This window comes from Megascapheus bottae, chromosome 32 (assembly GCF_031878675.1).
Source record: "Megascapheus bottae isolate mThoBot1 chromosome 32, mThoBot2.hap1, whole genome shotgun sequence".
NCBI classification, from domain to species: domain Eukaryota; kingdom Metazoa; phylum Chordata; class Mammalia; order Rodentia; family Geomyidae; genus Megascapheus; species Megascapheus bottae.
In genome coordinates this window covers 2,402,212-2,427,585 of record NC_143540.1, presented here as the reverse complement: position 1 = coordinate 2,427,585, position 25,374 = coordinate 2,402,212, and the positions used below count along the sequence as shown (strand labels likewise).

Sequence of the window (25,374 nt, the reverse complement as noted above, 5' to 3'; positions counted from 1 at the left end):
CTACAAAGCTGGTGAGACTTTTATCTCCAATTAACCACTAGAAAACAGGAAGTGGTGCTGTGGCTCACGTGGTAGAGCACTAGCCTTGAGCTGAAGAGCTCAGGGATGGTGTCCAGGCCCAGAGTTCAAGCCCCATGACTGACAAAAAAAACCCCAAAAACCAAAAACCAAAAAAAGAAATGTCACTGAGGATGAGAGAGAGCAAGAGGCCCATGGAAAGATAAGGCACAGTGTCACACATTAGAGCAACACACACCAAAGGCTCCAGGAGAAAGGCTGTGACCAGGTCAGGTCACTGCACAAGGCTGGTAGGGATGGGAAGAACCATTACATCGTGGTGCAGCCGGGAACGTAAAACGGCACAGCCACCCCGCGAGATTTGGTGTGCGTGTGGGGGCGGTGTGCTGGGGCTTTTTCCTCGAGGTTAGTGCTCTACCACTCGACTCCCAGCTCCACTTCCTGTTTTTTTGGTTAACTGGAATCTCAGATGGCTTTGGCATGGTCCCTCAGGTCTCATCTCCCTGGTAGCCAGGGCCACCCAGCCACCCGTGCCACGGCTCGGAACGAAGACGACACTAAAGCTGACTGAACTAGAATCTATCATACACATGCAGCTCTTGTACCAAGGGACCCCGAGCGTGCCTTTCTTCTATTTTTAATCAGAATAGCCCTCTCTGACAATAGCATGTCAACAGTGAACTGAATTCATTCATTCACGCATCATTTCATTCACCCAACTGCAAACCCAGCATCAGCGGATGAGAACTTGAGCACCAGGGCTGGGGCAAGGTGAGCAGCTTGGGGATAAGTTCACCGCTGGCTGGCGGCTGCAGCTACCCTTACTCTTTCTGGAAGATTCCAGCCAGCTGGCCAGGCAGGTGCTGCACCATGTATGCCACACCCCTAGCTCTCAGACTGCTAAGCAAGGCACACATCTCAGAGACAGAGATTGGCAAGCCTCCTACTCACAGGTGACACACCAGTTCTGAAGTCATAAGAAGTGCGGGTACCTTTCTGCCAAGGAAGCTGTGATCAATTAGGCACTTGAAAACAAAAGACATTCATGCGTGCACCTCAACACCAAGCAGGAGAAAGAATAGGAAAAGAGAGGCAGGATTTAGATCTTTGACCTGCATTTTGTTTAAAAAAAAAAAAAAAAAGATGTATTTCACGTAAAAGTTTTTGAAAAATACGTGTGTTGGGGCTGAAACCCAGGGTCTCCTGGAATGCTGAGCCAACATTCCTATAGGCACAGCCCAGCCCAAGAAAGGCTATTTGGGAAGCAAACAGACGTGTCTGTCTTTTCGATTCAGTAAGAATCTGTATCAGGGTTTAACAAGCTGAGGGCTCATGGCAGTAATTCCAGATTTAAGAGGCTGAGGTGGGGAAATGAAGAGTTCAAGGACCGCTTGAGCTACCGACCAAGAGCCCTGGCCCACAAAAAACAAGGATAAACATCCTTTTTCCAGGCTCTCTGTGCCCCAGGTTGGCCTCCAACTCTTGATCCTGCTGGAGTGCTGGGATTACAGATGTGCACAACCACACCAGCCTTTCGCATCCTCTGTGGTAACAAAGCTAAACAAAATGAACTTACATTAGGTTCTCAGTGTTTTTCGACATACAACAAATGCTTAGGTTTGAGCTGAAAAACAGTCAAAATTAAGGCAGCGTCTTTATGCTCCAGAAAAGAAAGCGCTGTGTATCAAATAAGCTCACCTGACATACACTGGGTCATTTTTGGGATAGGACATGGCTTTACACATGTTAATTTAAAATTATATCTCACATATCCTATCCTTTTGGTTATAGGATTTCCAATGGCCCACTTAATTTTAAAGAATAAAATAAATACTTTTCTCATCATTTCAGAACAAAAAGCGACTTGACTCAGAGCTCTCAAGCCAGCACAAATCCAGAGGACTCACACTGTGAAAATGCAGCAGGAAATGGCTGGTGGTCCTTTGGGGTAGGCTAGAAAAACAGAAGACAAAGTCTTGAGGTATTCTGCCTTATAATTTCACCAAGATCTGGGTTTAAAAAGAGATGGGCTTTGTTGTTGTTAATGGCTCCTGTTTAAGAGCAGGCTGTGAAGCTGGCTGGGAACGCTGTCCTCTGTGGGCGGGGCGGTGGCCGCAGTGGCGGCTCAGTGGTTCATTGGCACGTCCATCATCCCTCCTCCTCCCGGGTGCTACGTGCTGCTGTACCAGTGCATGGAGCGTTTGACGGCCTTTACCCAGTTTTCCATGTATGGCTCATACTCCTGGCATTTCTTCTGTGGCTTGAAAACCGTCTCACTTTGTCTCAGCTTCTGCAATTCCTCTTTGTCATTCCAAAACCCTGAATACGAAAAAAGATGAGTCTCAGGTCTTTCAGGCAAAGAGTGTGTCCATAAGATTTATTCAGAAACCTTTGTGAGCGTTGCCAACAATAAATCCTGTTCTCAGCCACCAAGCCCAGGGATTGTGTTGCTTCTGAGTTGTGCTGGATTGACCGTTCCTGGGAATAAACTCCAGGATTCTAAAATTTGGTTTCTCACTTTCAGCTCTTGTGGATTTACATGTATTAGGACTACATCCCGAACTTGGGGCTTTTCCCACTTGCTCGGCCCTCAACCATCTGAGTCATGCCTCCAGCCTGGCTTTTTGCTGGTTACATGGAGATTGGCTCTTGCAGAATTTTTCTGCCTGACTTCAAACCAAAATCTTTCCAGATCCCAGTCCTGAGTAGCTAGGATTACAGGCATGAGCCACTAGTGCCTGGACCAGCTGGGCAGTCAGTTGGAGATGGGCCTTTTTTCTACTTGGCTTTGAACCTCAGCCTTCCATGTTAGAGCTCCACAGTTGGCTTTCTGGTGATTAACTGGAATCCTTTCCTTCATAGTGTCTACCCAGGAGGCATGCTCTGCTACGTACGCGGCAGCAGAGGTCGGAGGGGTTCTGCTGGTCAACACGGTGAGGTGTATGGACTTTGCAGCTTGACCCTCTCCATCCTTTTGTGAACTGAGAAATCACCCACACCTACCGACAGCAAGACCAGCCAACGAAGCGGCACCCAGGCAGGACATGTCGAAGTCCTTGGGTCTGTCGATATTCTCATTGATCAAGTCCGACGTCATCTGCATGACAAATCCGTTCTTACAGACGCCTCCATCTGCCCTGTGGGGAGAGTGTGTGGGTAGGTGACTGCAGCCACGCACCCATCTCCCTCTGCGGCTTGGCCTATGATCAAGTCAATTCCTTTCCGTGATGAGGACTGGGCCTGCGGCTGGGACATGCCAAGCACAAGAAGTCTCCCCCCTGGGCCAGGCCACCCCCCATCCAACTGAATTCTTTTTGGGTGCCAAACTGGGGCTTGGCCTTTTAGACTGGAGGCTAGTGCTCTACCACGCAAGCCCCTTCCAGATTTTTTGGCGGTCCCGGGGTTCATGTTTCGCAGACTTTCTCGCCTGGGCTGACTTCAAACCGTGGCCTCGGACCTCAAGCTCCTGAGCAACGAACATTACAGGCAAGAGCCACCAATTCCAGCCCAGTCTTTTTAATTCCCAAACTATACCCTTTTGCCTTGACCTGGAGGCAGGGCGCTATCGGGTGAAGCCAAAATACTTTTCCCTTGTTCTTGCTATCAGTTTTCCCAAATGATCTACCACATTGGGGACTGATTCAACACAGCCTAAGTAACATCTTTAAAAAATGCAAAAAATTCAGCCAAGAAAGTCAAGAAGTTGGTCAGTTCCCTGATAAGAAGAGAGTTACAATTTCAAAAATAATACTTTCTATGGGGCCAGGAGCGTAGCCTACTGGTAGAGAGCTCGCCTAGCATGCATGAAGCCCTGGGTTCCATTCCTCAGTACCAACAAACACAGAGAAAATTGGAAGTGGTGCTGTGGCTCAAGTGGCAGAGTGTTAGCCTTGAACAAATAAAGTGTCCAGGCCCTGAGTTCAAGCCCCAGGACCGGCCAAATAATAGTATTTTAAGAAATTTACATACTTTTCCTGTAAGTAGCCTGAAGGGACCCGTGAAAATGGTTTATGACGCTCTTGACTCAGAAAATCCCTCAAAACCATGCAAGTCAAGAGGTTCAACTCTTCGTGTTCACTTTAAGAACAGAGCCACAGCCTGGGCCATCAAGGCCATGCATAGTCCAGGAACTACCAAGTATGTGAAGAAGCAATGTCTGCCATCCGGAGTTAGTGGTGGAGTTGGCAGGTGTGCCCAGGCCTGAGGGTGGTGCTGGACACGGGCCTGGTGACCCCCAAAGAGGGCTGAGCTTCTGCTGCCCACGTGGGGAGGTGCATGCGTGTGGGGGGGGGCCTGTGCCGTGCAGGGCAGGGACGTGCGAACAGTACCGGACCGTGGTGACGGGGATGCCGACTTCCTTCCGCATCAGCTCATACAGCTGCTTGTTTCTGGTTGGGGAGCAGGTGGGAGAGAGCGGGGAGGAGGTTAAAATGTAGGGTGTCCACGCCAGTGACCCCCCCTCCCCAGTACAGATCACAGGAGGAAAGGTGTAAGACCAGCATGCTGGGGAGCTGGCGGATCCTGTGACAGAGCTTCGCAGGCATGCACGAGGACAGGAAAATAAAACCTGAGGTGCTCTGCACGTGCTGGTCTGGGAGCTGGAAACTGGGGCCTTTGCTGCTCAGAACTAGCTGGCATCCTAGAACTTGAGCCACAGTGCCACTTGTGGCCTTTTCTGAGCAGTTTGTTGGAGACAGCAGTCTCGGGGACTTTCTGGCCTGGACCCTCGGATCTCAGCATCCTAAGTAGATAGGATTACGGGCCTGAGCCATTGGTGCCAGCTAGATTTTGGTTTGGTTTTCTGCATTCTGGGGACAGAAATGCAGGGTGTCCAGTGTACAAAGCTCTTTGCCCTGAGCTATGAGCCCTGAATATTTTCACAAATCATTCAGTATTGAGACACCAAATCTAAGCGATACAGTCCTCTTAAACAGGACCGAAATGCAGAATGCCTCAACACTGCACCAGATGTGCCAGATATTTAACCATAAGTTAGTTATAACTAAGAACTTTTTTTTTTTTGCCAGTCCTGGGCTTAAACTCAGGGCCTGAGCACTGTCCTTGGATTTTTCTCAAGGCTAGAGCTCTACCACTTGAGCCTCAGCACCACTTCTGGCTTTTTCTAAGTATGTGATACCAAGGAATCGAACCCGGGTCTTCGTGTATGCTAGGCAAGCACTCTACCACTAGGCCAAACTCCCAGCCCAACTAAGAACTTTTTGATGTGGAAGCAAGCCAGGGCGGCATGGGCTGGGCGTGTGTTCAGGCAGGTACTGCTACCTGTATGCTATGGACTCCAGAATGGCTCGGACAAGATGGTACTTGCTGGTAGAAGGCTTCAGGCCCATGAAAGCTGCACATGCACAGGGGTCATTTAATGGAGCCTGAAGGAGAGGTGAGAGCATCTCATTAATGCTCCATGACAGCAACAGAAAAGAACTTCCCAGGCCGGCTTTGAACTGCGATCCTCAGATCTCAGCCTCCTGAATAGCTAGGATGACAGGCGAGAGCCTCCAGCACCCGGAAAACCAACCAACCAATCTTTTTTTGTTGTTTTTTTGTTTTTTAAGTAAATACCTGTAATCCACTAAAGGAAGGGACAAAGTAAACTCCTTCGGAATCTTCCAAACTTTTGGCCATTTTTTCTGTTTCAGCAGCATCTGTGAAAAGGTCTGCAAAAACAAACACACAAACAACCACAACACCCTAAAACAAAACCAAGGGTTGGGTATGCACAGAGACGAGCGTCACACAGCTAGTGGTGCACCCATGCTTTCTGCATCACTGGCTGTCAGATGGAAAGGTTCTGTAAAGTGTCACACATGGTCACCAGCCTGCCTCTTATTGCCAGTTACCCACCACAAAGCTGGAAGCAGAACTGTGGCTACAAGTGGTAGAGCGCCAGCTTTGAATGGAAATGGTAAGGACAGCACTTGGGATCCAAGTTCAAGCTCTAGTATTGTCACCAAATAGACAAATCATTTCTTCTGATGAGGGAGCCATTACCACTCTCAGGAAGGAATCCAGAGAAAACATCAACAGGAAATTACGTGTAACTCTTAAGTGCGTAGTTACACAAAGTCTCTGAAGACTGGGGGAAGCTAGAGAGCTGACAGGCAATTAAAAATGCAATGCTGCTGGATGCTGGTGGCTCACATCTGTAATCTGAGGTACTCAAGAGGCTGAGATCTGAGGATCATGGTTCAAAGCCAGCTGAGCCATGAAAGCCTGTGAGACACTTAGCGCCAATGAACCACCAGAAAACCAGAAGTGGCGCTGTGGCTCAAGTGTTAGGGCGCTAGCCTTGAGCTGAAGAACTCGGGAACAGAGCCTAGGCCCTGGGTTCAAGCCCCACAACTGGGGGGCGGGCAATGCTAAGGAGATAATGTCTCCTGAGGATTGGCAGCTGGGTAATAACAGGTGTGAGATCCTTCCAGTCTCTCAGCCAGGTCCCGCTCTGTTCCTCTAGCAACTGCCTCCATCTCCCTCCCCACTGTGCCCCTCCTCTTTCCTCAGGGTTCAGTCAATCTGCCACTCCAGACAAACCTGTCCTTCCTTTACAAGCCAGTCAGGGATTCTGCTGTGTCTCCTTTTCTTTTCTGTTTTCTTTTTTGTCATGGGGCTGGAAATTGGGGCCTGGGCACTGTCCTTGGGCTCTTCAGCTCAAGGCTAGTGCTCTACCACTTTGATCCACAGCCCCACTTCCAGTCTTCTGGTGCTCACTGGAGGTAAGAGTCTCACAGCTTTCCTGTCTGGGCTGGCTTTGAACCGTAGTCTTTAGATCTTAGCTTCCTGAGTCGCTAGGGTTACTGGCACGAGCGACTAGCACCTAGCCATCTTTTCTTTTTCTAAGAGGAGGCATTGCCATTTGCCAAGATGACAGGGTGGGTGGCTCAAACGTCTTACGTTTTGTTTTAGTACGTGCCCTTTTATTTTCACGTTGTATGTGAAGAATCCATTCACTGTGCACTAATGTACAATCATGTGACCTATCTGAGTTCTTTATTTCCTTTTTCTGTTTTTGCTTGGTGTTGGTTTAGACTCAAGGCCTTGAGCCTCCCTCTCCAGATAGCCCCACCCCAGGTACAAGCCACACCCCAGCTCAGCCCCTGATGCTTTACTTGTGGCCTGTGAAGTCATTTCCGAGACAACTTACCTAACCGCTGAGCCCACTGAATGGCCGTGCCCGTGTCCCCTGCATTGCCTTCAGCTAAGCACACGACTTCTTGTCCAATCTTCCACCCAACCAGCGGATAAAAGCCTTCGAATGCAAGCATGCAGCATTGGTCAGAAATACACAATGTACTAGGGCCATATTAAAAACAACAACAACAACAAGCAAAAACTGATCATATAAAAAAAAAATGCCAGGGGCCGGGAGTTTGGCCTAGTGGTAGAGGGCTTGCCTAGCATGCACAAAGACCCGGATTTGATTCCTCAGTACCACATACATAGAAAAAAGCCAGAAGTGGTGCTGAGGCTCAAGTGGTAGAGTTCTAGCCTTGAGAAAGTCCAAGGACAGTGCTCAGACCCTGAGCTCAAGCCCAGGACTGGCAAAAAAAAAAAAAAAAAGCCAAGAACTATGAAATCAGAATACCCGAGTTCGAATCACAGCCCTAGAACACTACAAGCTATGATCTTTTTTTTCTTTTTCTTTTTGCCGGCACCGGAATTTGAATTCAGACTCTCAAACCCTTAGTCCTTTCTGCTTTAGGTGTTTTGGGTTTATGGGCTTGAATTCCATACTGGATGCTGTTCCTGAGCTTTTGTGTTATAGGCTAGTGCTCTACCGCTTGAGCCACAGCTCCAATCTCGGCTCTTTGGGGTAGTTCATAGCATGAGCCACCAATACCTGGCTGGCTCCAGGCATTTCTTGGATAAAGTCCCGGGGTTCTTTGCTCAGGGCCAGCCTTGCTCGGATCACCATGCTCCAGGCAGCTGAAGTGTGGGGAAGGGGCCTTGTAACTTCTTCTTCTGGGTTGGCCTTGAGCTGCGAGGCCAGCGAGAAGTTGAGAAGTTGAGATTACAGCCCAGAGCCACCATGCCTAAACACCAGTTCTGAGTTCTAAGCTCTCTGCCTCCATTTCCTCCTCTGTGGGACGGCTGAGGGGGCAGGCTGAGGTAGCACAGGAAGAAAAGTCTGCCAGGGCCTGGCTTAAGAGGAGCAATAAAGATCACTGGCACACACGGTGAGGTCCTCACCGTGGGGGACCAGCCCGGGGCCTTCCCACATTAGCTGGCCTCTGAGCTCATCCTCTGCCCTAAGCACCAGTTCAGTGGGATAAATAAGGCACGTCAAGGTCTCTAGACACGTGGCAGCAGATATGTGAACTGAGGTTACTATGACATTGCCTCCCGAGGGAACTGTGGTGTTCTGTTTATCTTGCTTCCAAACTCCTCAGCAGAATCTATGCCACAAAACTTTCTAACTTCCATTTTCCCAGCTAGGGGAAAATGAACCATTGGAAGAGAGGAAACAGAACAAAACAAAAACGGTAAAGCCAACTGGGCACAGATGCCTCACAAGCCTGTAACCCTATCTACTGGAGAGGCTGAGGGCAGGAAGATCTTGGGTTTGAGGCCAGCCTGGGCAGGAAAAGCCCCTGCGTGGAGGAAGCTGGGCGTGGTGATGTGCACCTCATCCCACAGGCACAGGAAGTGTAAAGCAGGTGGATGTGGCTCAAGCATCTACCCAGGCAGGAAATGAGACCACATCTCAACTATGACCAGTGAAAAGCAGGATTAGAGGCTCAACAGTATCACGGCTGCCTACCAAGGGCGAGGTCCTGAGTTCAAAACATCAGCAATGCTGTGAAAACAAAAATCATAATAAAAAGCATTTTTAAAACGAGGACCCACCTCATCCCCGGCATTCCGTTCCACACACGGGTCTCTAACAGTGACAGTAAATTCTCAGCAATTGTCATTAAGACCCTAGAACTATTTGGCTTACCAGCTGACTAGTTGATACTCCAAAAAAGAATTCTGATCTTGGGTGTGTCTCAAGTGGCAGAGCACTTGCCTAGAAAGTGTAAGACCTTGATTTCAAATCCCTCTACTGCCAAAAACAAAAATAAAGAGAGCTGGGAGGTGAGGCTCCCACCTGTAATCCCGACTGTTCTAGAGGCTGAGATCTGAGGATCACGCTTCAAATCCAGCCTGCACACAAATCTAACAGGCTCTTTCTCCAATTAACCAGCAGAAATGCAAAACAAGGAGTGTGTCAAATGGTAGAATGTCAGCCATGAGTAAGAAAGCCAGGCGAGAGCATGAAGCTCTGGGTTCAAGCCAGGTACTAGCAGGAGAAAAAAAAGAAAAATGATTTCATGCCCTAGTTTAAGCTGCTCTGCGGCTACCTATGGATATAGGTCCATGTCTGCCTTTTGTTTTTCAGTGTCAGATAGACAAAATAAAAGAGAAGGAGAGTGCACAGGGAAGAGGAGGTTGGGGCTGGGAGAGGTCTCAGTGATAAAGTATGTGTCTATTATGTACAAGGCCCTGGATTCCACCTTCAGTACTGCAGAACAAAACAAAACAAAACAACCCCCCCAAAAAAAACCCCAACATGTTATATGCATAAATACTTGGGAAGCTAATGAAAATACCCTAATCCTTTAGATTTTTTTCCTAAAACATCTCTGTTTTCCACATGCATGTGTGCTGTGTGTGTGTGTGTGTGTGTGTGTGTGTGTGTGTGTGTGTGCACAGCACCACTCTTGGGGCTTGAACTCAAGGCCTGGGTGCTGTCTTTGACCTTTTTTGCTCAAGATTAGCACTCTTACTACTTGAGTACAGCTCCACTTTAGATTTCTGGTGGTTCATTAGAGATAAGAGTCTCATGGTTTTTAGTGCCCAGGCTGGCTTTGAACCATCCTCGATCCTCAGATCTCGGCCTCCTGAGTAGCTAGGATGACAGGCGTGAGCCACGGTGCCCAGTTTGACCCTTTTAATTGAAAGGAAGAAGATGGAAATGGAAAATGTCACTAAGAACAGGATGATAACATGAGCCGGGGAGAGGACGTTCGTATCAGCATGCCAGGGCAGACAGGAAAGAGCCAGACGGGCCACCGCCTCACCTCTGGCCTCACCTCCCCACCTCCCGTGTCTCACCTCCCATCGTGTGCTGCGGGCAGTTTCCAGTGTTGATATCCAGGAAGGTTCCTGTGCCCATGGTGAGCTTCACATCCCCTCGGTGGAAACAGCATTCTCCGAACATGGCAGCCTGCTGGTCGCCCACCTGCAGAGGGCTCCCGGGACGTCAGGGCCCTCCCGCCCCTCACCCTCTCCCGCCCACCCATTTCCTAACCCGTGGCTTTCCTTTTTTTTTTTTGCCAGTCCTGAGCTTGAACTCAGGGCCTGAGCACTCTCCTTGGGCTTTCCTTAAGGCCAGCGCTCTACCACTTGAGCCACAGCACCACTTGCAGCTTTTTTCTATGTATGTGGTACTGAGGAATCGAACCCAGAGCATCGTGCATACTAGGCAAGCTCTCTACGGCTAGGCCACACTCCCGGCTCCTCCTTTGAGGTCTTGAGATAGGACCTCTTAGGATCTCAGGGTGGAGGTTGGCTGAGACCTCAAAAACATCCTCCTCCTGCCTCAGTCTTCAAGACTGGGATCACAGGCATGCATGCCTCGCCTTGCACACAAAGTGTGTGTGTACATACACCTGCACGCGCACACACGTTGAAATGGATCTGGAGAGCGGCCGGAGAGTATTTCTGGTTATGTCCAGGATCCTTAAATAAGGGAACAGGGGCGACTACTGGATTCAATTTCTTTCCTTCAGGAAATGCTGGGGATGGTACCCACCCAGCACCCACCACGTAGCTACACGCTTCAAGGCTGGTCTGCCAAGCAGCTCTTGCTCCTCTGAAAGCTGGTCCCCACCATTCAGATGCCCAGGGAGACCGCCCCCCCTCGGCCCCCGCAAGCTGTCCACCTACCAAGGCAGCTATCGGGACGGGCACACCAAGTATCTCCTCATCCACGCATCCGAAACGGTAGCTTCGGGGAAGATGGGTGAAAGGTCAGCCGGGGGATAACTGGGGATTCGTTCCAGACTCCAGCCCCAGCCCAGAAGGTACAGGAAGCACACACAGCACTGTCCCCCAGCCCCCGGAAGAAGGGCTGGGCACTGCGGAACACCCCCACCCCACCCGTTACCTGGTGTCCTTCACAGGGGGCAGAATGGAGAGCGGGAGGGAAGTCATGAAAGTGATGAGGCCGCTCCAGCACATCTGCTCGGAAAACACAGCGTGAGGCCACTCAGGCCCACAGCCCGGCCTCTGCGCCCTTCCCTGCTCCCCAGGGCCGCGTGGGGCAGGCGGGCTCTCGAGGCTTGGCCAGAAACGACCAGTGCAACGCACAGAACCTGAACTGAGCTAAAGGAAAGATGCTGGTTGAAAAAAAGGAATCTTTACCTTAAATGGGTCAAAACATCCCGTTGTGCTAGCACTGGAGACATCTGTGGCGTAGATCGAACCTGAATTTACATGGAAACGGTGCCTTTACCACTATAAATATGCATTGATGATCACAGTATATTTATTGTTATAAATTATATAAATTGATATGTTATCCCCTTTCTTTTTTTCTTTTGCTGGTACATACCAGCAAACTGCACTCAGGAGTTATCCTCATTCAGCTTGTTTGCTCACGGCTGCTGCTTTAACTCCTGAGCCATGCCTCCAGCCAAGCTTTTTTGCTAATACTTTTAAAGATGGCATCTAGCAAATGTTTCTGACTGGGCTGACCTTGGATCTCAGTCCTCCAGATTTCAGCCTCCTTGACTTGAGTAGCTCGGATCACACATAGGAGCCACCACAGACTAGCCAGGAATCTAAACATTCATCCTCAAACTCATCCTGAGCTGTCTTCTCCAGGATGACTCCCCACTTCACCTTTATGAACGTTGACACTTTACAAAAGCATTTCAATGCAGCAGGTACATATTACTAATTTTGGATCTGTCCCTGACTTCAACTAGCCCTTTATTCAAAAAAAAAAAAAAGATTTCATTAGTTCATAAAAAACATTATATTCTCTACTCCCCACCCCCCACCAAAAAATGCACTCTGTGAGTTCAGAGCCCCTCAGCCCCCCGCCCCCAAGCCCTCTCTGCTTTTCTGCAAGGTCTTCCTCTTCTTGCCCTTGGCTGGCACTGGACCACAACCCTCCTACCCACGCTCTCGTGTAGCTGGGATTAGAGGTGAGTGCACCACCACACCTGGCTTGTGGGATGAGATGGATTCTTGCTAAAGTTCTTCCCAGGCTTGCTTCCAACCCGGGGTCCATCAGATCTCCACCACCCCAGGTGGCAGAGATGACCAGGCGGAAGAGGTCTCCCCCAGTCCGGTTTCATTGACCTGAGACCCATGGAGAAGGCAGCCCTGAAGGTCACCTCACCTTTCGTGAGCTTGTGCAACAACCAGGTGTCCATGGTCCCGAAGCAACAGTTGTCTTCCTCCACTGCCTTCTGCACCTTCAAAACAGGACGGCATGACGGGAGCTCGCAGCCGCCTCAGCCCTGGAGGGCCTGAGCCAGTGCGGTCGGAGCGAACACAAGAGGATAGTCTAAAAGGTTAGCAGTTACCACAAGAGATCAGATTTAGGGGTGTGGCGCTCTGGGGGTCCTGCTGCAATCCTTAACGTGATACTAAGCAAGTTTAGTTTTTGTTTTGTGCCAGTCTTGGAGCTTAAACTCAGGACCGGGGTCCTGTCCCTGAGCTTGCATACTCTATCCACCACAAGAGTCATACCTACAGTCCCAGCTACTCAAGAGGATCGCAGTTCAAAGCCAGTTATTTCTTAACTGACCAGCAATAAGCGAGCTGGAAATGAAGCTATGCCTTTAGTGTCGAGTGCCAGCCATGAACAAGAAAGCTTATGGAACTTTCTTGGAGATTCCTTTCTCTCTTGAAAGTAGGAGTACCAGGTCCTGAGTTCAAGCCCAGGTACCAGCACCAAAAACCAGAAAGATTTAATTAAAGAATGTAAGCAAGTAAAGATCCCGTCTTCCGTTCTACCCATGCCAGGCATGCCACGTGCCTCGCATGAAGGCCTTCTGAACGCTCCACTTCCAGCCCTGACCTGGTGGACTCTGCCACGCTCTGCTCACCTCGGGCATGTTCTGTAAAACCCACGCCAGTCTCGGAGCAGCCTGCTGCGTGGTGAAGACAAAGCGGCTCACGGTGAGCATTCGCTGACTTCTACTGAAGAAGTGAGCCAGTCGGCAGGAATTCTGCAGTATCTGATGAGACAGACAGACACACACCCCCCAGACTGTAAGGAAAAGGCACTCAGTGGTACTGGCTGTCTCTTGATGTACTCCTTCAAATGAAGTTAGTGAGGACAGGCTGGGCACTGGTGGCTCCCAGCTACTCAGGAGGCCGAGATCTGAGGATCGAGATTCGATGCCAGCCTGGCTGGGGAAGTCTGTCAGACTCTTTTCTCCAATGAACCAACGGAAAACCAGAAGTGACACTGTGGCTCAAAGTGGTAGAGGATGAGCCTTGAGCAAAGGCGCTAAGGGAAAGCACCCAGGTCCCGAGTCTAAGCCCAGGACTGAAAAAGAAATAAATAAATAACAGAGCCAGACGTGGTAGTGCATGCCTGTATTTCTTGCACTCAGAAGGCTATGTCAGGATGATCATAAATCCCAGGTCAATCCTCAGCCCCTATCTAAGAAAATAAGTGAAAAGAGAACACGTGAAAACACATTATTCTCTTCTACCTACTTTTCTTTGGTGAGTGCCAGCACTGGGGTTTGAACTCAGGGCCACCTGGACGCTGTCCCTGGGCTTTTGCTCAAAGCTAGCCCTTGAGTCACAGCTTCATTCCTGTTTTGTTTTGTGTTTTTTTCCTGAGGGTCAAATGGTGATAACCATCTCACAGACTTTCCCACCTGGGCCAGCTCTGAATCACACCTGAGTCTCAGATCTCAGCCTCCTGAGTAGCTGGGATTACAGGTATGAGCCACCGTCTTGGTGTTCCCACAACTAAGCAACTGGGAAACCGTCTCACCAGTGCACAGTGATGTCACACCCAGAAGAAATGACACTGTTCCTGTGGTCCTATCATGCTCATCGTATGACGCCCTACTATGGGCTGGGCATAAGGTGATCACCGGTAGCCGTCCACTGGCAGCAGCGGCAGGAAAGACAGTGGAGGTCGTCCACGCCTCCTGGGGTTCAGGGCTAAGCACTTGAGCCTACCATATGTGCTTTGCTGTGGCTCGTAGTAAAATTCACAACGTGGAGATTTTTTTTTTTTTTTTTTTTTTTGCCAGTCCTGGGCTTGAGCTCAGGGCCTGAGCACTGTCCTTGGACTTTCTCAAGGCTAGAATACTCTACCACTTGAGCCTCAGCACCACTTCCGGCTTTTTTCTATGTATGTGGTACCGAGGAATCGAACCCGGGTCTTCATGCATGCTAGGCAAGCACTTTAACCACTAGGCCAAACTCCCGGCCCCCCACGTGGAGATTTTTTTAGGTGTGTGTTTCTGTGTTCTTGCAGGGAATCATCCGATTTAAGATGAAGTCGGGGTTACCTTCATTAGAAGAGAATTATTCAAAGATCGAACAAGTTCAGATGCTCTGGTGTCTTGCCAACTGATGAAGTTGTGAAAGGGAGCCCCCGTTTTCCTAGGAGAGACGACACGGAAGCATGGGGGGAGGCGTCACCGAGGATGCGCCCCTGAAACACAGAACTGGGACTTCAGATGTGATGCCTCAGGAAGGACTTGTCTGTGACTCAGGAGGCTGAACCCACGGGACAATTACATGAGGTTCTCTGGGAGGTTTCAGACCAGATTCTCACCAGGCCAAAAACAAAATTACTGAAATAATACCAGGCATGGTGCCAATGGCCTGGAATTCTGTGCTCAGCAGGAGGCTGAGGCAGGAGGATCACAAGTTCCAGGCCAGCCTGGGTTACACAGCTAGATCTTATCCCCAAGCAACAAAACCAAACCAAGGTTTAAGAAGCCAGTGGGCCCTTTGTTGTAGGTATCCATATTCGCACAACCAAAACAGAGCCAGGACCCCACCTCTCTCCTACAGGCTGGCTTAACCTGAAGAAACTGCCCTAGGAAGAAGAAAATTACATCTTTTTTAAGTCTCCTGCAGATTAGTCACTGGTATGCACTAATTCTTCTCTCCTCCCTCCCACCTTATCTGTAGTACTGGGATAGAATCCAGGAAACGCCAGTGGCCTTCCCATCAGTCTCCAGGTCTTACAGCTCTGCCAGAAATAAGAGATGGTCCTGGAGTCACAGAACAGTGTGACTGGTGATTCACGCCTGTCAGCCCAGCTACTCAGAAGGCTGAGATCTGAAGACAGCAGTTCAAAGCCAGCCCACACAGGAAAAGTCTGTGAGACTCTTACTTCCAATTAACTATCAAAAAGTGGGCAGTAGAGCTGTATCCCAAGTGGAAGAATGCTAGTCTTGAGTTTCGAAAACGCTAAGGTACTTCGCCCAGGCCCTGAGTTCAAGCCCCAGGACAAGCACACACACACATAAAGGTTCTCACTCACACCAAGGACTCACTTATCCCACGTGAGAAACGTGGCTCTCTGTGTAGATATCCCAAGACCAGCGATCTCACTCATCTGGGCTCCAGCAGCTAGAAGAAGAGCAAGAGAGCACATTTCAGACTTTTTTTTTGCCAGTCCTAGGGCTGGAGCTTGAACTCAGGGCCTAAGCACTGTCTTTGGGCTTTTTCCTCAAGGCTAGAGCTCTACCACTTGAGCCACAGCCCCAATCTGGCTTTTTTCTGTATATGTGGTACAAAAGAATCAACCCAGGTTTTCGTGCATGCTAGGCAAGCACTCTACCACGAGGCCAAACTCCCCACCCAAGAGGGCACATCTCAAAGCTGAGCCAGTGAATACTGCGTTACTCAGATAATTTCTGACAGTTATGTTTAAGAGGAAAAACATACCCCAATAGCAAAACAGCTTGCCCGTCTGTCTCTGTCTCTATGTCTGTCTCTGTCTCTGTCTCTCTCTCTTTTCTTGGCTTAAATGTGAGAGAAAATATTAGTAAAAGTTAAGAAGTTATGTTTTTATTTCTCTGATAATACCGAAAATTGCCACAGGCGGCTGAGGAACACCAGAGGGAAAGCAGCACACTTACTGAGCTTGGGATCTTATTCAACACAAACAACTGCCAAGGATGTAAACAAAAACAAGGAAGTGACCCTGTGGCTCAAGGGGTAGGGTGGTAGCCTTAAGCTCACGCCTGTCACCCTAGCTACTCAGGAGGATGAGATCTGAGGATCAAGGTTCAAAGCCAGCCAGGGCATAAAAGGACCTGAGACTCTTATCTCCAATTAACCCCTAGAAAACAGGAAGTAGGGCTTGGCTTACAGTAGAGCAGTAGTCTTGAGCTGAAGAGCTCAGGGACAAAGCCCATGATGAGTTCAAGCTCCATGACCGCCCCCCCTCCAAAAAAAAACCCTTTTTAGTCTTGTCCTCACACATGTTATATGAGCACTGTATCACAGAGCTACAGCCCCAGCCCTACCATGAGGGTTCCAACCAAACTTCTTCACAAATATAGAATTGTAGAAAGTGGGGGCCGAGAGTTTGGCCTAGTGGTAGAGTGCTTGCCTAGCATGCTCGAAGACCCGGGTTCGATTCCTCGGTACCACATACATAGAGAAAAAGCCAGAAGTGGTGCTGAGGCTCAAGTGGTAGAGCTCTAGCCTTGAGAAAGTCCAAGGACAGTGCTCAGGCCCTGAGCTCAAGCCCAGGACTGGCAAAAAAACAAAAAACAAAAAAAAAAGAATTGTAAAAAGTGTAATTTTTTCCCCCTTGCTATGTAGCCCAGGCTGGCTCACTCTAACGCTCCACCTTGGCCTCCTAAATGCTTCGATTACAAGCCTATACCAACACACCCAATTTGTAATAGTTTTCAAAACCCATATGTCCAGCTAGGCACCGGTGGCTCACGTCTGTCATCCCAGCTACTCAGGAGGCTGAGATCTGGGGATCAAGGTTCAAAGTCAGCCTGGGCAGAGAAGTCCATAAGATTCTTATCTCCGATTAACCAGCAAAAAGCTAGAAATGGAGCTGTGATTCAAATGGCATTATGTTAGCCTTGAGCACAAAAACTCACCCAGGTCCTGAGTTCAGGCTCTAGAAATGAACACACACACACACACACATACACATACTCTCTTTCTCTCTCTCTCTCTCTCTCTCTCTCTTTCTCTCTCTCTAGAGACCACTGTTACTTTGTTACTCTTCACCTTCTTCTTACCTTTGACAGAGTCTTTAATCACAGCCACAAACTGAGACCAGAGAGCATGAGGGTCAATCTCCACCCAGCCTGGCTGAGGATAAAGGGTGTCCACCTATTTAGCAAACAAAATTTAGTAAAAATAGCAGATCAAGCTCATATCTACAGTTTAAGACCACCTATGAAAACTATACAGTGAGATTTTACTAGTTTTGTTTCTTGTTTTGTTTTTTTTACCATTAAAACCAAGTGGCTGGAAGGCATGTCAGTCAATAAAAGATTAGATACATTACCAGAGGACAAAGGGCCACACACCAACAAGAGAACAGGGCTTGGAACTTTCCTGCCTTTATTTTTTAGTTTTTTTTTTTCTTCTTTTTTTGGCCGTCATGGGGCTTGAACTTAGGGCCTGGGCACTGTCCCTGAACTCTTCAGCTCAAGGCCATTGCTTTACCACTTGAGCCACTGGAGTCCACTTCCTGTTTGCTGGTGGTTCATTGGAGACAAGAGTCTCCCGTAGGGTCTGGCTTTGAACCAATCTTCAGATCTCAGCCTCCCTGAGTAGCTAGGACTACAGTCGTGAGCCAGTACACAGCTCTACTTTTCAGGTTTTCTACAATAAAAATGTCTGGTAGGAAGAGACGAGACTTGGAGAAATTAAAACCAGACTAGGGGAGAGCATCCCTGACTCGAGAGCGTGAACCATGGCAGAAGACAGGGGTGGTTTGTCTCATGGACTCCTCAAAGCACACGGGGAGGAGAACCTGAGCGAGGAGGGCTCTCCCTCCCCCACACGCCCCACCCTTCCCCAAGGGTGGCTCCAATACACAACAGCCTTTCCAGTCTAGGGATTCGCCTTTGCTCCTCTTAGTCCTTGGTGCCTTTAAGGGTTTGCTTTTGTTTTTTTCATGTTTTTCCTTTAGGGAGGTCTTGGAATGCCTGGCATTCAAGCCACTATAAAGTAAGGGGCTGGGACCCAGTGGTGCACAGGTTCACAATCTCAGTTACTTGGGAGACAGAGATAGGAGGGTGCCGGGGCCAACCGGCAGCAAACCAGGGTTCGCAGATTGGGGTTCCTGAAATAGGGGGCAAGGACTAGGAAGAAATAGAAGAGAGACAGACACACCGCGTCCGGGATGTCCGCAGTCCAGGTAAAGACTGCCGCGTTTATTTTTTACTCCAGCTTCTTCCCTCCTAGACACCCAGGGAACTTCCAGGTGTTACATTCATATGGTAAATCTCAGGTCATTTAAACAGAATAAGGCCAGAAAACAATAAGACAATAAAGCCATTGTCTGATGCAAATCAAGGTACAGTTTGATTCCACTCTGGCTCCCAACAGGAGGGTATTGGTTGGAGGCCAGTCCAGCAATAAGAGTGAGAGCCCATGTCAAAAAGCAAGTTGTAGGGGGCTGGGAATGTGGCTTAGTGGTAGAGTGCTTGCCTAGCATCCATGAAGCCCTGGGTTCAATTCCTTAGTACCACGTACACAGAAAAAGCCAAAAATAGTGCTTTAGCCTTGAGGGGGAAAAAAAAATCAAGTTGTACATTCATCATTTGCCTACAATCCTAGCTTGTTAGGAGGAAGAAGTTGGCAGATACTCATCCAGGGCCAAATCCTGCACAAAAGCATGCAAAAGCAAAGCAAAAAAAAAAAACTGGGCTTCGAGTGCCAGAGCTTGCTTGACAAGATTTGAGTTCCAAACCCAGCCCTGCAAGACAGACAAACATCAAAGAAACTCGCTATGTCATGACACTAAAGGGAGCCCGGTTTGGGTGCAGTTTCTGAGTTCCAGCCCTGGTGTGGGAGTAACTCAAAACCTCCCTCAAGCCACACTCGCAGTCACACTTCCACTAATTATTCAGCTCGTCCCCACGGTGTACTTTCCATTCTTTCATCTCCCGGGAGAGCCGGACAGGGCAGAACACACCTGTCATCTCAGCAGTGGGGGCTGAGACACGACTGTCTAGCCAGCCCCGCCACACAGCGAGAACTTGTCTCAACACAAAAGCAGGTACATGAGTGGGGTCATTCAGTCTCCTGCCTCGGAACCTGGCTTTCTCAGTGCCAAAGGACCGTTCATTTCACTTCCTTGTGCCAGTCCATGGACAACTCTAGAGACACTGTGTACTGTTTTACTAGGAAAGCAGTAAAAATACGGGTTGCAGCTGGGCGGTCATATGGAAAGTGAATTCAGTGACTTCACGAGAAAGGTATGGCCACACACACCTGTGTGTGTGTGTGTGTGTGTGTGTGTGTGTGTGTGTGTGGACATGCACACCAACACTGGGGCTTGAACTGTACATCTGGGTCTGTCCTGTCACAAGCCATCAAGAGTCCCCATCCCAAGTTTCTTTGTCCCAGCCAGGTGTGGTGGCTCAAGGCTGTTATCCTAGCTACTCAGGAGGCTGAGATCTGAGGATCAGGGTTCAAAGCCAGCCCACTAAAGTGCATGAGACTCTTATCTCGAAGTAACCACTAGAAAACTGGAAGTAGTGCTGTGGCTCAAGGGGCAGGGTGGGTACCCTTGAGCTAATGAGCTCAGAGACAGCGCCCAGCCTGGAGCCCAAGTCCCACACTGATCCAAAAAAAAAAAATTCTTTCTCCCATTTTTTTTGTCTTTGCTCAAGTGATTTGTTTGGCAATATAAACCATCAAATCCTATTCTGTGAAGCTGAGATTTGTTTTCATTTTGAAACAACAACAACAAAAAAAACTTACTAGGGCCGGGAGTTTGGCCTAGTGGTTAAAGGGCTTGCCTAGCATGCATGAAGACCCGGGTTCGATTCCTTGGTACCACATACATACAAAAAAGCCAGAGTGGTGCTGAGGCTCAAGTAGTACAGCTCTAGCCTTGAGAAAGTCCAAGGACAGTGCTCAGGTCCTGAGCTCAAGCCCAGAACTGGCAAAAAAAAAAAAAACTTACTACAGATTCCAGGATAGCCTCGAACTGCATTCCTCAGCTGGCTTCCTCAAGTTCTGGGATTACAGGAACACGCCACCAGGCTCAACTAGGTGTCTGAGTGGCTGGGTTGAGTCATGACAGAACCTCAGGGGCTAAATTCCTATCTCTTCAATTGCAAATCATTTATTTATAATTGACTAAAACCAACTGAGACCAACCCAAGAAATTCAAGTCATCTTTTTTTTTGTTTTCCTGTTGGCACTGCCCAGAAATTGAACCCAGAGCTGCACACATAGCCAGGCATGTGCTCTGACCGTTGAGCTGCACAGCCAGTCACAATTAGAGAACCTAGAGAAAATGTTTTTTTTTTTTTTAATATATAAGGTATATTTTGGAGAGAGGCGAATGACCCAGAATAATAACAGCTTGTATTTTATTATTAGAGACAAGATATTAAAATTCCTCTGGGTAACTGCTACAAAAGTTTCTAAATGTTTAGTTTTGTTCATTTCCACCCCTGCACTTCAGAGCCACATTCTGAAGTATTAGATCCTTATTGTATCAGAGCCCTTCACTCTAGGAGAATGGAGTTTTTGTATTTTTCATTTATTCACATTATTTTCCAAATATCTCCACATTTACTTTGTGTGTGTGTGTGTGTGTGTGTGTGTGTGTGTGTGTGTGTGTGTGTGTGTGTGTCTTGTCAGTCATGGGGCTTGAACTCTGGGCCTGGCATGCGGTCCCTGAACTCTTCAACTCAAGGCTACAGTTCTACCACTTGAGCCACAGCACTACTTCTACTTTTTTGTGTGTGGGCCAGTGCTGGGGTTTGAACTCAGGGCCTGGAGGCACTGTCCCTGAGCTTCTTTGGTGCAAGGGTTAGGGCTCCACTACATGAGTCGCAGCTCCACTTCTAGCCTTTGTGCTGGTTAACTGGAGATAAAAGAGTCTCAGGGGCATCAGTGGTACAGTCATCCTAGCTGCTCAGGAGACTGAGGTCTGAGGATTCTGGTTGGAAGCCAGCCCGAGCAGGAAAATCTGTGAGCCTCTTATCTTCAATTAATCAAGAAAAAGATGGAAGCAACGAGGTGGCTCCAATGGTAAGAGTACTAGAAAGAGGAGCCCAGGAAAGTGCCCAGGTCCTGAGTTCACGTCTCAGGACTGTCAACACACACACACGTACATGCATGAATGCATGCATACAGACAGACAGACAGACATAGTCTATGGGCTTTCCTGCCTGGGCTGGCTTTGAACCTCCATCCTCAGGTCTCAAAGGCCTCCTGAATAGCAAAGACTGCAGGCATGAGGCTGACAGGCCCCTCACCAATATCGCCAACAACTCGAGGCTTGGCTAACAACCGCAACCCCAGAGACGTGGTAAGTTTCTCAAACCAGGAAGAATAATTGCATGAAATCTCAAAGATAGGGAGGGAGGGAGGGGGGAGAAGAGGAGGAAGGAGGGAGGGAGGGAAGGAAAAGAAACTTTCCAAACTCGACAACCGCCTCCCACGGCCAGGGAAACCCAGTGCTCGCGCGGGCGCAGCGCTTGCGGGACCAGTCGGGACAGACCACGAGTTTCTACTCCACTCGTCAAGTTCCGAAAGGGGGGGAGTCGGGGTCCCCCAGGGAGGCGGAAAAAGGGAAGCAAACCGCGCCCCGGCACCCGCGCCGGGCCGGGCCGAGCCGGGCTGAGCGCGCCCGGGACCCGCGAGCTGCAGGCGGCCGCGCGTCCCGGCCGGGGCCGGGCGGATCCGCCCCGCGCCCCGCGCCCGCCGCCCGCTTCCCGGTCACCTTCCGCGCGCTGGAACCGCGAACCCGCGCCGTCCGGTCATAGACGTGGCAGCGGATCACCGTGCTGCCCACGTCCAGCCCCAGCACGAAGCGGACGCCCGGCGGCTCCGCGCGCCGCTGTCCCGGACCGCCCGGCTGCGCCGACATCGCGACCCCCGAACGCGCGCCGACAGCGCCAGCGCCGCCGCGGCCGCCACCACCGCCACGGCCACGGCCGCCGCCGCCACCGCCCGAGCGCTAAAAACGCCGGCGCCGCCGCGCGCCCCGCCCACCTCGGCCCCGCCCCGTGACGTCGGCGCGCCCACGCGGGGGCGGGGCGGGGCGCGGCGGCGGGGGCGGGGCGCGGCGGCCGGGGCCGCGCACCACGGCGCAGGCGCGCTGCGAGGCCCGCGAGCCCCGCCCGGATGGCGCCCATCCCGCTGGAGGCTGCGGTCCGAGCGCGGCGGTTCCCTCGCCAGCCAGGGCGTGAAAGTCTGCGAGATTCCCCCCTCCCCGTAGCCACTGGAGAGCGGAGCTGCGTCCCCGTGGGTGGAGCGCCAGGCGTGGCGAACTCCCCGAGTGCCGGGGTTCCGGCCCGCTCCACTTAGAAGTCATCTCTCCATAAAACTTAATGCGCATTAACTAAACAGCAGCGCACGCGGGGCCCTGCACTCTCACTGCTGCCCCCGTTTTGCTCCTTGCTGGCAGTCTGCCACTCCAGCCACAACGCCCGCTCTGGCTTTCTGCTGCTTGGGTGGAGATAAGGAAACCAGGTTTTTAGGACTCGGGCCTAAACTCCCCGAGTTCTACGTGAGGTCTGGCCCTTCCCCGCCCTCCCCCGTGCCAAGTACGAAGACATGGTGGAGCCGGTGGCTACTCAGGAGGCTGAGATCTGAGGATCGAGGTTCAGAGCCAGCCCGGGCACAAAAGGACCTGAGGCTCTTCTCTCCGGTGAACCTCTAGAAAACGGGAAGTGGGGCTTGGCTCCAGGGTAGGGTGGTAGCCTGGAGCTGAAGAGCTCAGGGACAGCAGAGTTCAAACCCCATGACCCACACACACACAAAAAAAGACGGAGGTGGAAAGCAGAAAAAGGGTCATGACATGGCAGCCACGGGAAGACATACTTCTTCAGATGTCTGAAGTGGAGTAGGAAGAACTCGGTCAGGGAGTGAGGACGGAAGGTATACAGAGTTCACACGGTGCCTGGTTGTATGTGAGCAGGTTGTCCTGGATGAGTTCTGAAAAAGTTGCCCTTTACCTTTGCAACAAGCTGCCTTGGGGGTGATCTGACCTTTTGGCTATTTCCTTCAAGAAACAGTGTACTGCTGCCTTCCACACAAAACACTCAGGAGTAAATTTTCTCAAGAGACAAATCACAGAGCCTGGCAAAAGCATCTTCCAGGATTCCTCTTATGGTACAAGTGTCAGAGTTGTCTGCCAGGGCGTAATCCTCAGCTCTCAACCTCTTGAGTAGCTAAGATTATATACGGTGTGGGCCACTGGTGTGCCACTAATTCCTCCTCCTCCTCCTCCTCTTTTCCTTTTCCTCCTCCTGCTTTCTTCTTTTTTTCCAGACTGTTGAAGTTTGAATTCAGGGCCTCCCACTTGCTTGCCCAGCTGGTCAGTATACACAATCCATGTCTCCATCCCTGCCATTTCTGCTTCTGCTTCTTTTGGCCATGGGGTCTCTTAGGGACTTATCTGCTTGGGTTTTCCATGAACTGTGATCCCATGAATCTCAGTTTCCTAAAAGCTAGGATTACATGTGTATGCTACTGGTACCTGCTCAAAGATGATCCTTATAGAGACAAAATCGTTCACGTAATTGGGGTGTTGGATGTGGGGTAAATGTGAAGATCTACTTGAACATCCTGATGTGATACCTCTTAGGTGGATAGACGGTTGCCTGGCTGGGCTGAAGACACAGAGACACGGTCTCCTGGCTCACTGTTCCCGGCTGCACCTGTCCACCCCTCAGGGAAAGGGAAGATGTGGCCACAGGGCTGGCAGGGCAGCTCAGATGATGATTCTTCTTCCTCTTTTTTTTTTTTTTTCTATGTATGTGGTACTGAGGAATCGAACTGCTCTACCTCTAGGCCAAACTCCCGGTCCCAGATAATTATTCTTGATTCTAGGGCCACCTGTGCTTTTGACATAGAATTAAGAAGAATATTATGCAATCCAATGGCTGAGAAAAATGGCTTGAATGTTGCTTTAAAAAAGAAAAGGAAACATGAGAAGGGGTATGAATGTTAGAGAAGTAATGCACCTACTACCTAACTGTAACCACTCTATACATTATCCGGACAATAAAATTTTTAAAAAAAAGGATAAAGAAGGAGGCTGGCCTAGTGGTAGAGTGCTTGCCTAGCATGCAGGAAGCCCTGGGTTCCGTTCCTTAGTACCACTTACACCGAAAAAGCTGCGAGTGGCACTGTGGCTCAAGTGGTAGAGCGCTGGTCTTCAGCAAAAAGAACCCAGGCCTGGAGTTCAAGCCCCAGGACTGGCCAAAAAGAAAAAAAGAAAGAAAAAAAAAGGACTTCAGGTCTGGGGTCCCTCTCTATGGAGAATCTTTCATTGACTTCCTTTCAATTTCAAATAAGTCTGTTCTATCTGTTTTAAGACTCAAACAAAAATAAAAAGAAAATAAAAAGGAAAAGAAACACATCACATCCTGACGTGGATAAAGTTAAGTGAATTACCTGTGCTTTACGGCAGGGACTTGGCCAGCAGCATTGGAGGCTCGAGGCCAGGTCTGGGGGAAACCTCCACTTACTGACCAAGGGAAGAGTTCGCGCCATGTGACTCGGGAATGACCCAACACAACCGGGTATGGTAGCTCAATGCCTGTAATCCTGGCCACTCAGGAAACTAGGGTCTGAGGACTGTGATACAAAAGCCGCCTGGATAGAGAGGCCCGTGAGACTCGTAACTCCAGTTAACTATCCAAAAGCCAGAACTGGAGCTAGGGCTAAAGTAGTAGAGTACTAGCCTTGATAGGAAATGCTCAGGGTCAGAGCCCAGGCCCTGAGTTCAAGTCACAGTACCAACACACACACACACGCACACACAAACACACTCTCACACACAAATCTGGATGTATGCTCCTTTGCTTCTTGTCGATCAGCCTGCTTCTGTCCCATCTTGGAATTCTTTTCCTACTGACATCAAGACGCATTGGTCCCATCTGGGTGTCCATCAGCAGGCAGCCATAGCTGCTTCTCTTCTGATGTGGGCTTGGCTGCTCTCTAGATGCTTTCTCCACATCGTGATGACTTGCGCTTGCTCCTTTGACAGCAGACCCAAGGTGATGCCTAGGGGAACAACTTCCCCTTTGCTCTGGAAACTTGGATGCCACAGCTAGGCGCTGGATGAGAAAGTGGATGGAGCCCGGAGAGCTTGGCTCCCTGCTTCCTCCCAGGAAACCAGAAGGT

At 49.9% G+C, this 25,374-nt stretch overlaps 1 protein-coding gene across 2 annotated transcripts; it reads right to left on the bottom strand.

The window, feature by feature from the left end:
* Positions 1-1,974: 1,974 nt before the first annotated feature.
* Gk5 (glycerol kinase 5) lies at positions 1,975-22,179 on the bottom strand. 2 transcript variants are annotated; one of them, XM_090323559.1, is made up of 16 exons: positions 21,962-22,179; positions 17,283-17,376; positions 15,567-15,642; positions 14,568-14,661; positions 13,137-13,268; positions 12,425-12,500; positions 11,440-11,501; positions 11,183-11,256; positions 10,963-11,023; positions 10,129-10,255; positions 7,175-7,279; positions 5,596-5,690; positions 5,299-5,402; positions 4,347-4,406; positions 3,022-3,155; positions 1,975-2,337 (listed from the first exon to the last, which is right to left on the bottom strand). In XM_090323559.1, exons 1-16 carry the CDS (start codon positions 22,106-22,108, stop codon positions 2,189-2,191), a joined length of 1,590 nt encoding a protein of 529 aa, XP_090179685.1. In that variant the 5' UTR covers positions 22,109-22,179; the 3' UTR covers positions 1,975-2,188. The 2 variants fall into 2 exon arrangements, with proteins under 2 accessions (XP_090179685.1, XP_090179686.1); XM_090323560.1 differs by lacking the exon at positions 4,347-4,406.
* Between the last annotated feature and the right edge of the window lie 3,195 nt (positions 22,180-25,374).

What these genes read in the sequence shown, in the direction of transcription:
- Gk5 (XM_090323559.1), bottom strand. Translation starts at nt 22,108, where the DNA reads ATGTCGGCGCAGCCGGGCGGTCCGGGACAGCGGCGCGCGGAGCCGCCG. An exon ending in GATTAAAGACTCTGTCAAAG is followed by an intron (nt 15,643 to 17,282) that starts GTAAGAAGAAGG and finishes CTCTTCTTCTAG; the next exon opens with CTGCTGGAGCCCAGATGAGT. An exon ending in CTTCCTTTAGTGGATTACAG is followed by an intron (nt 5,403 to 5,595) that starts GTATTTACTTAA and finishes CCTCTCCTTCAG; the next exon opens with GCTCCATTAAATGACCCCTG.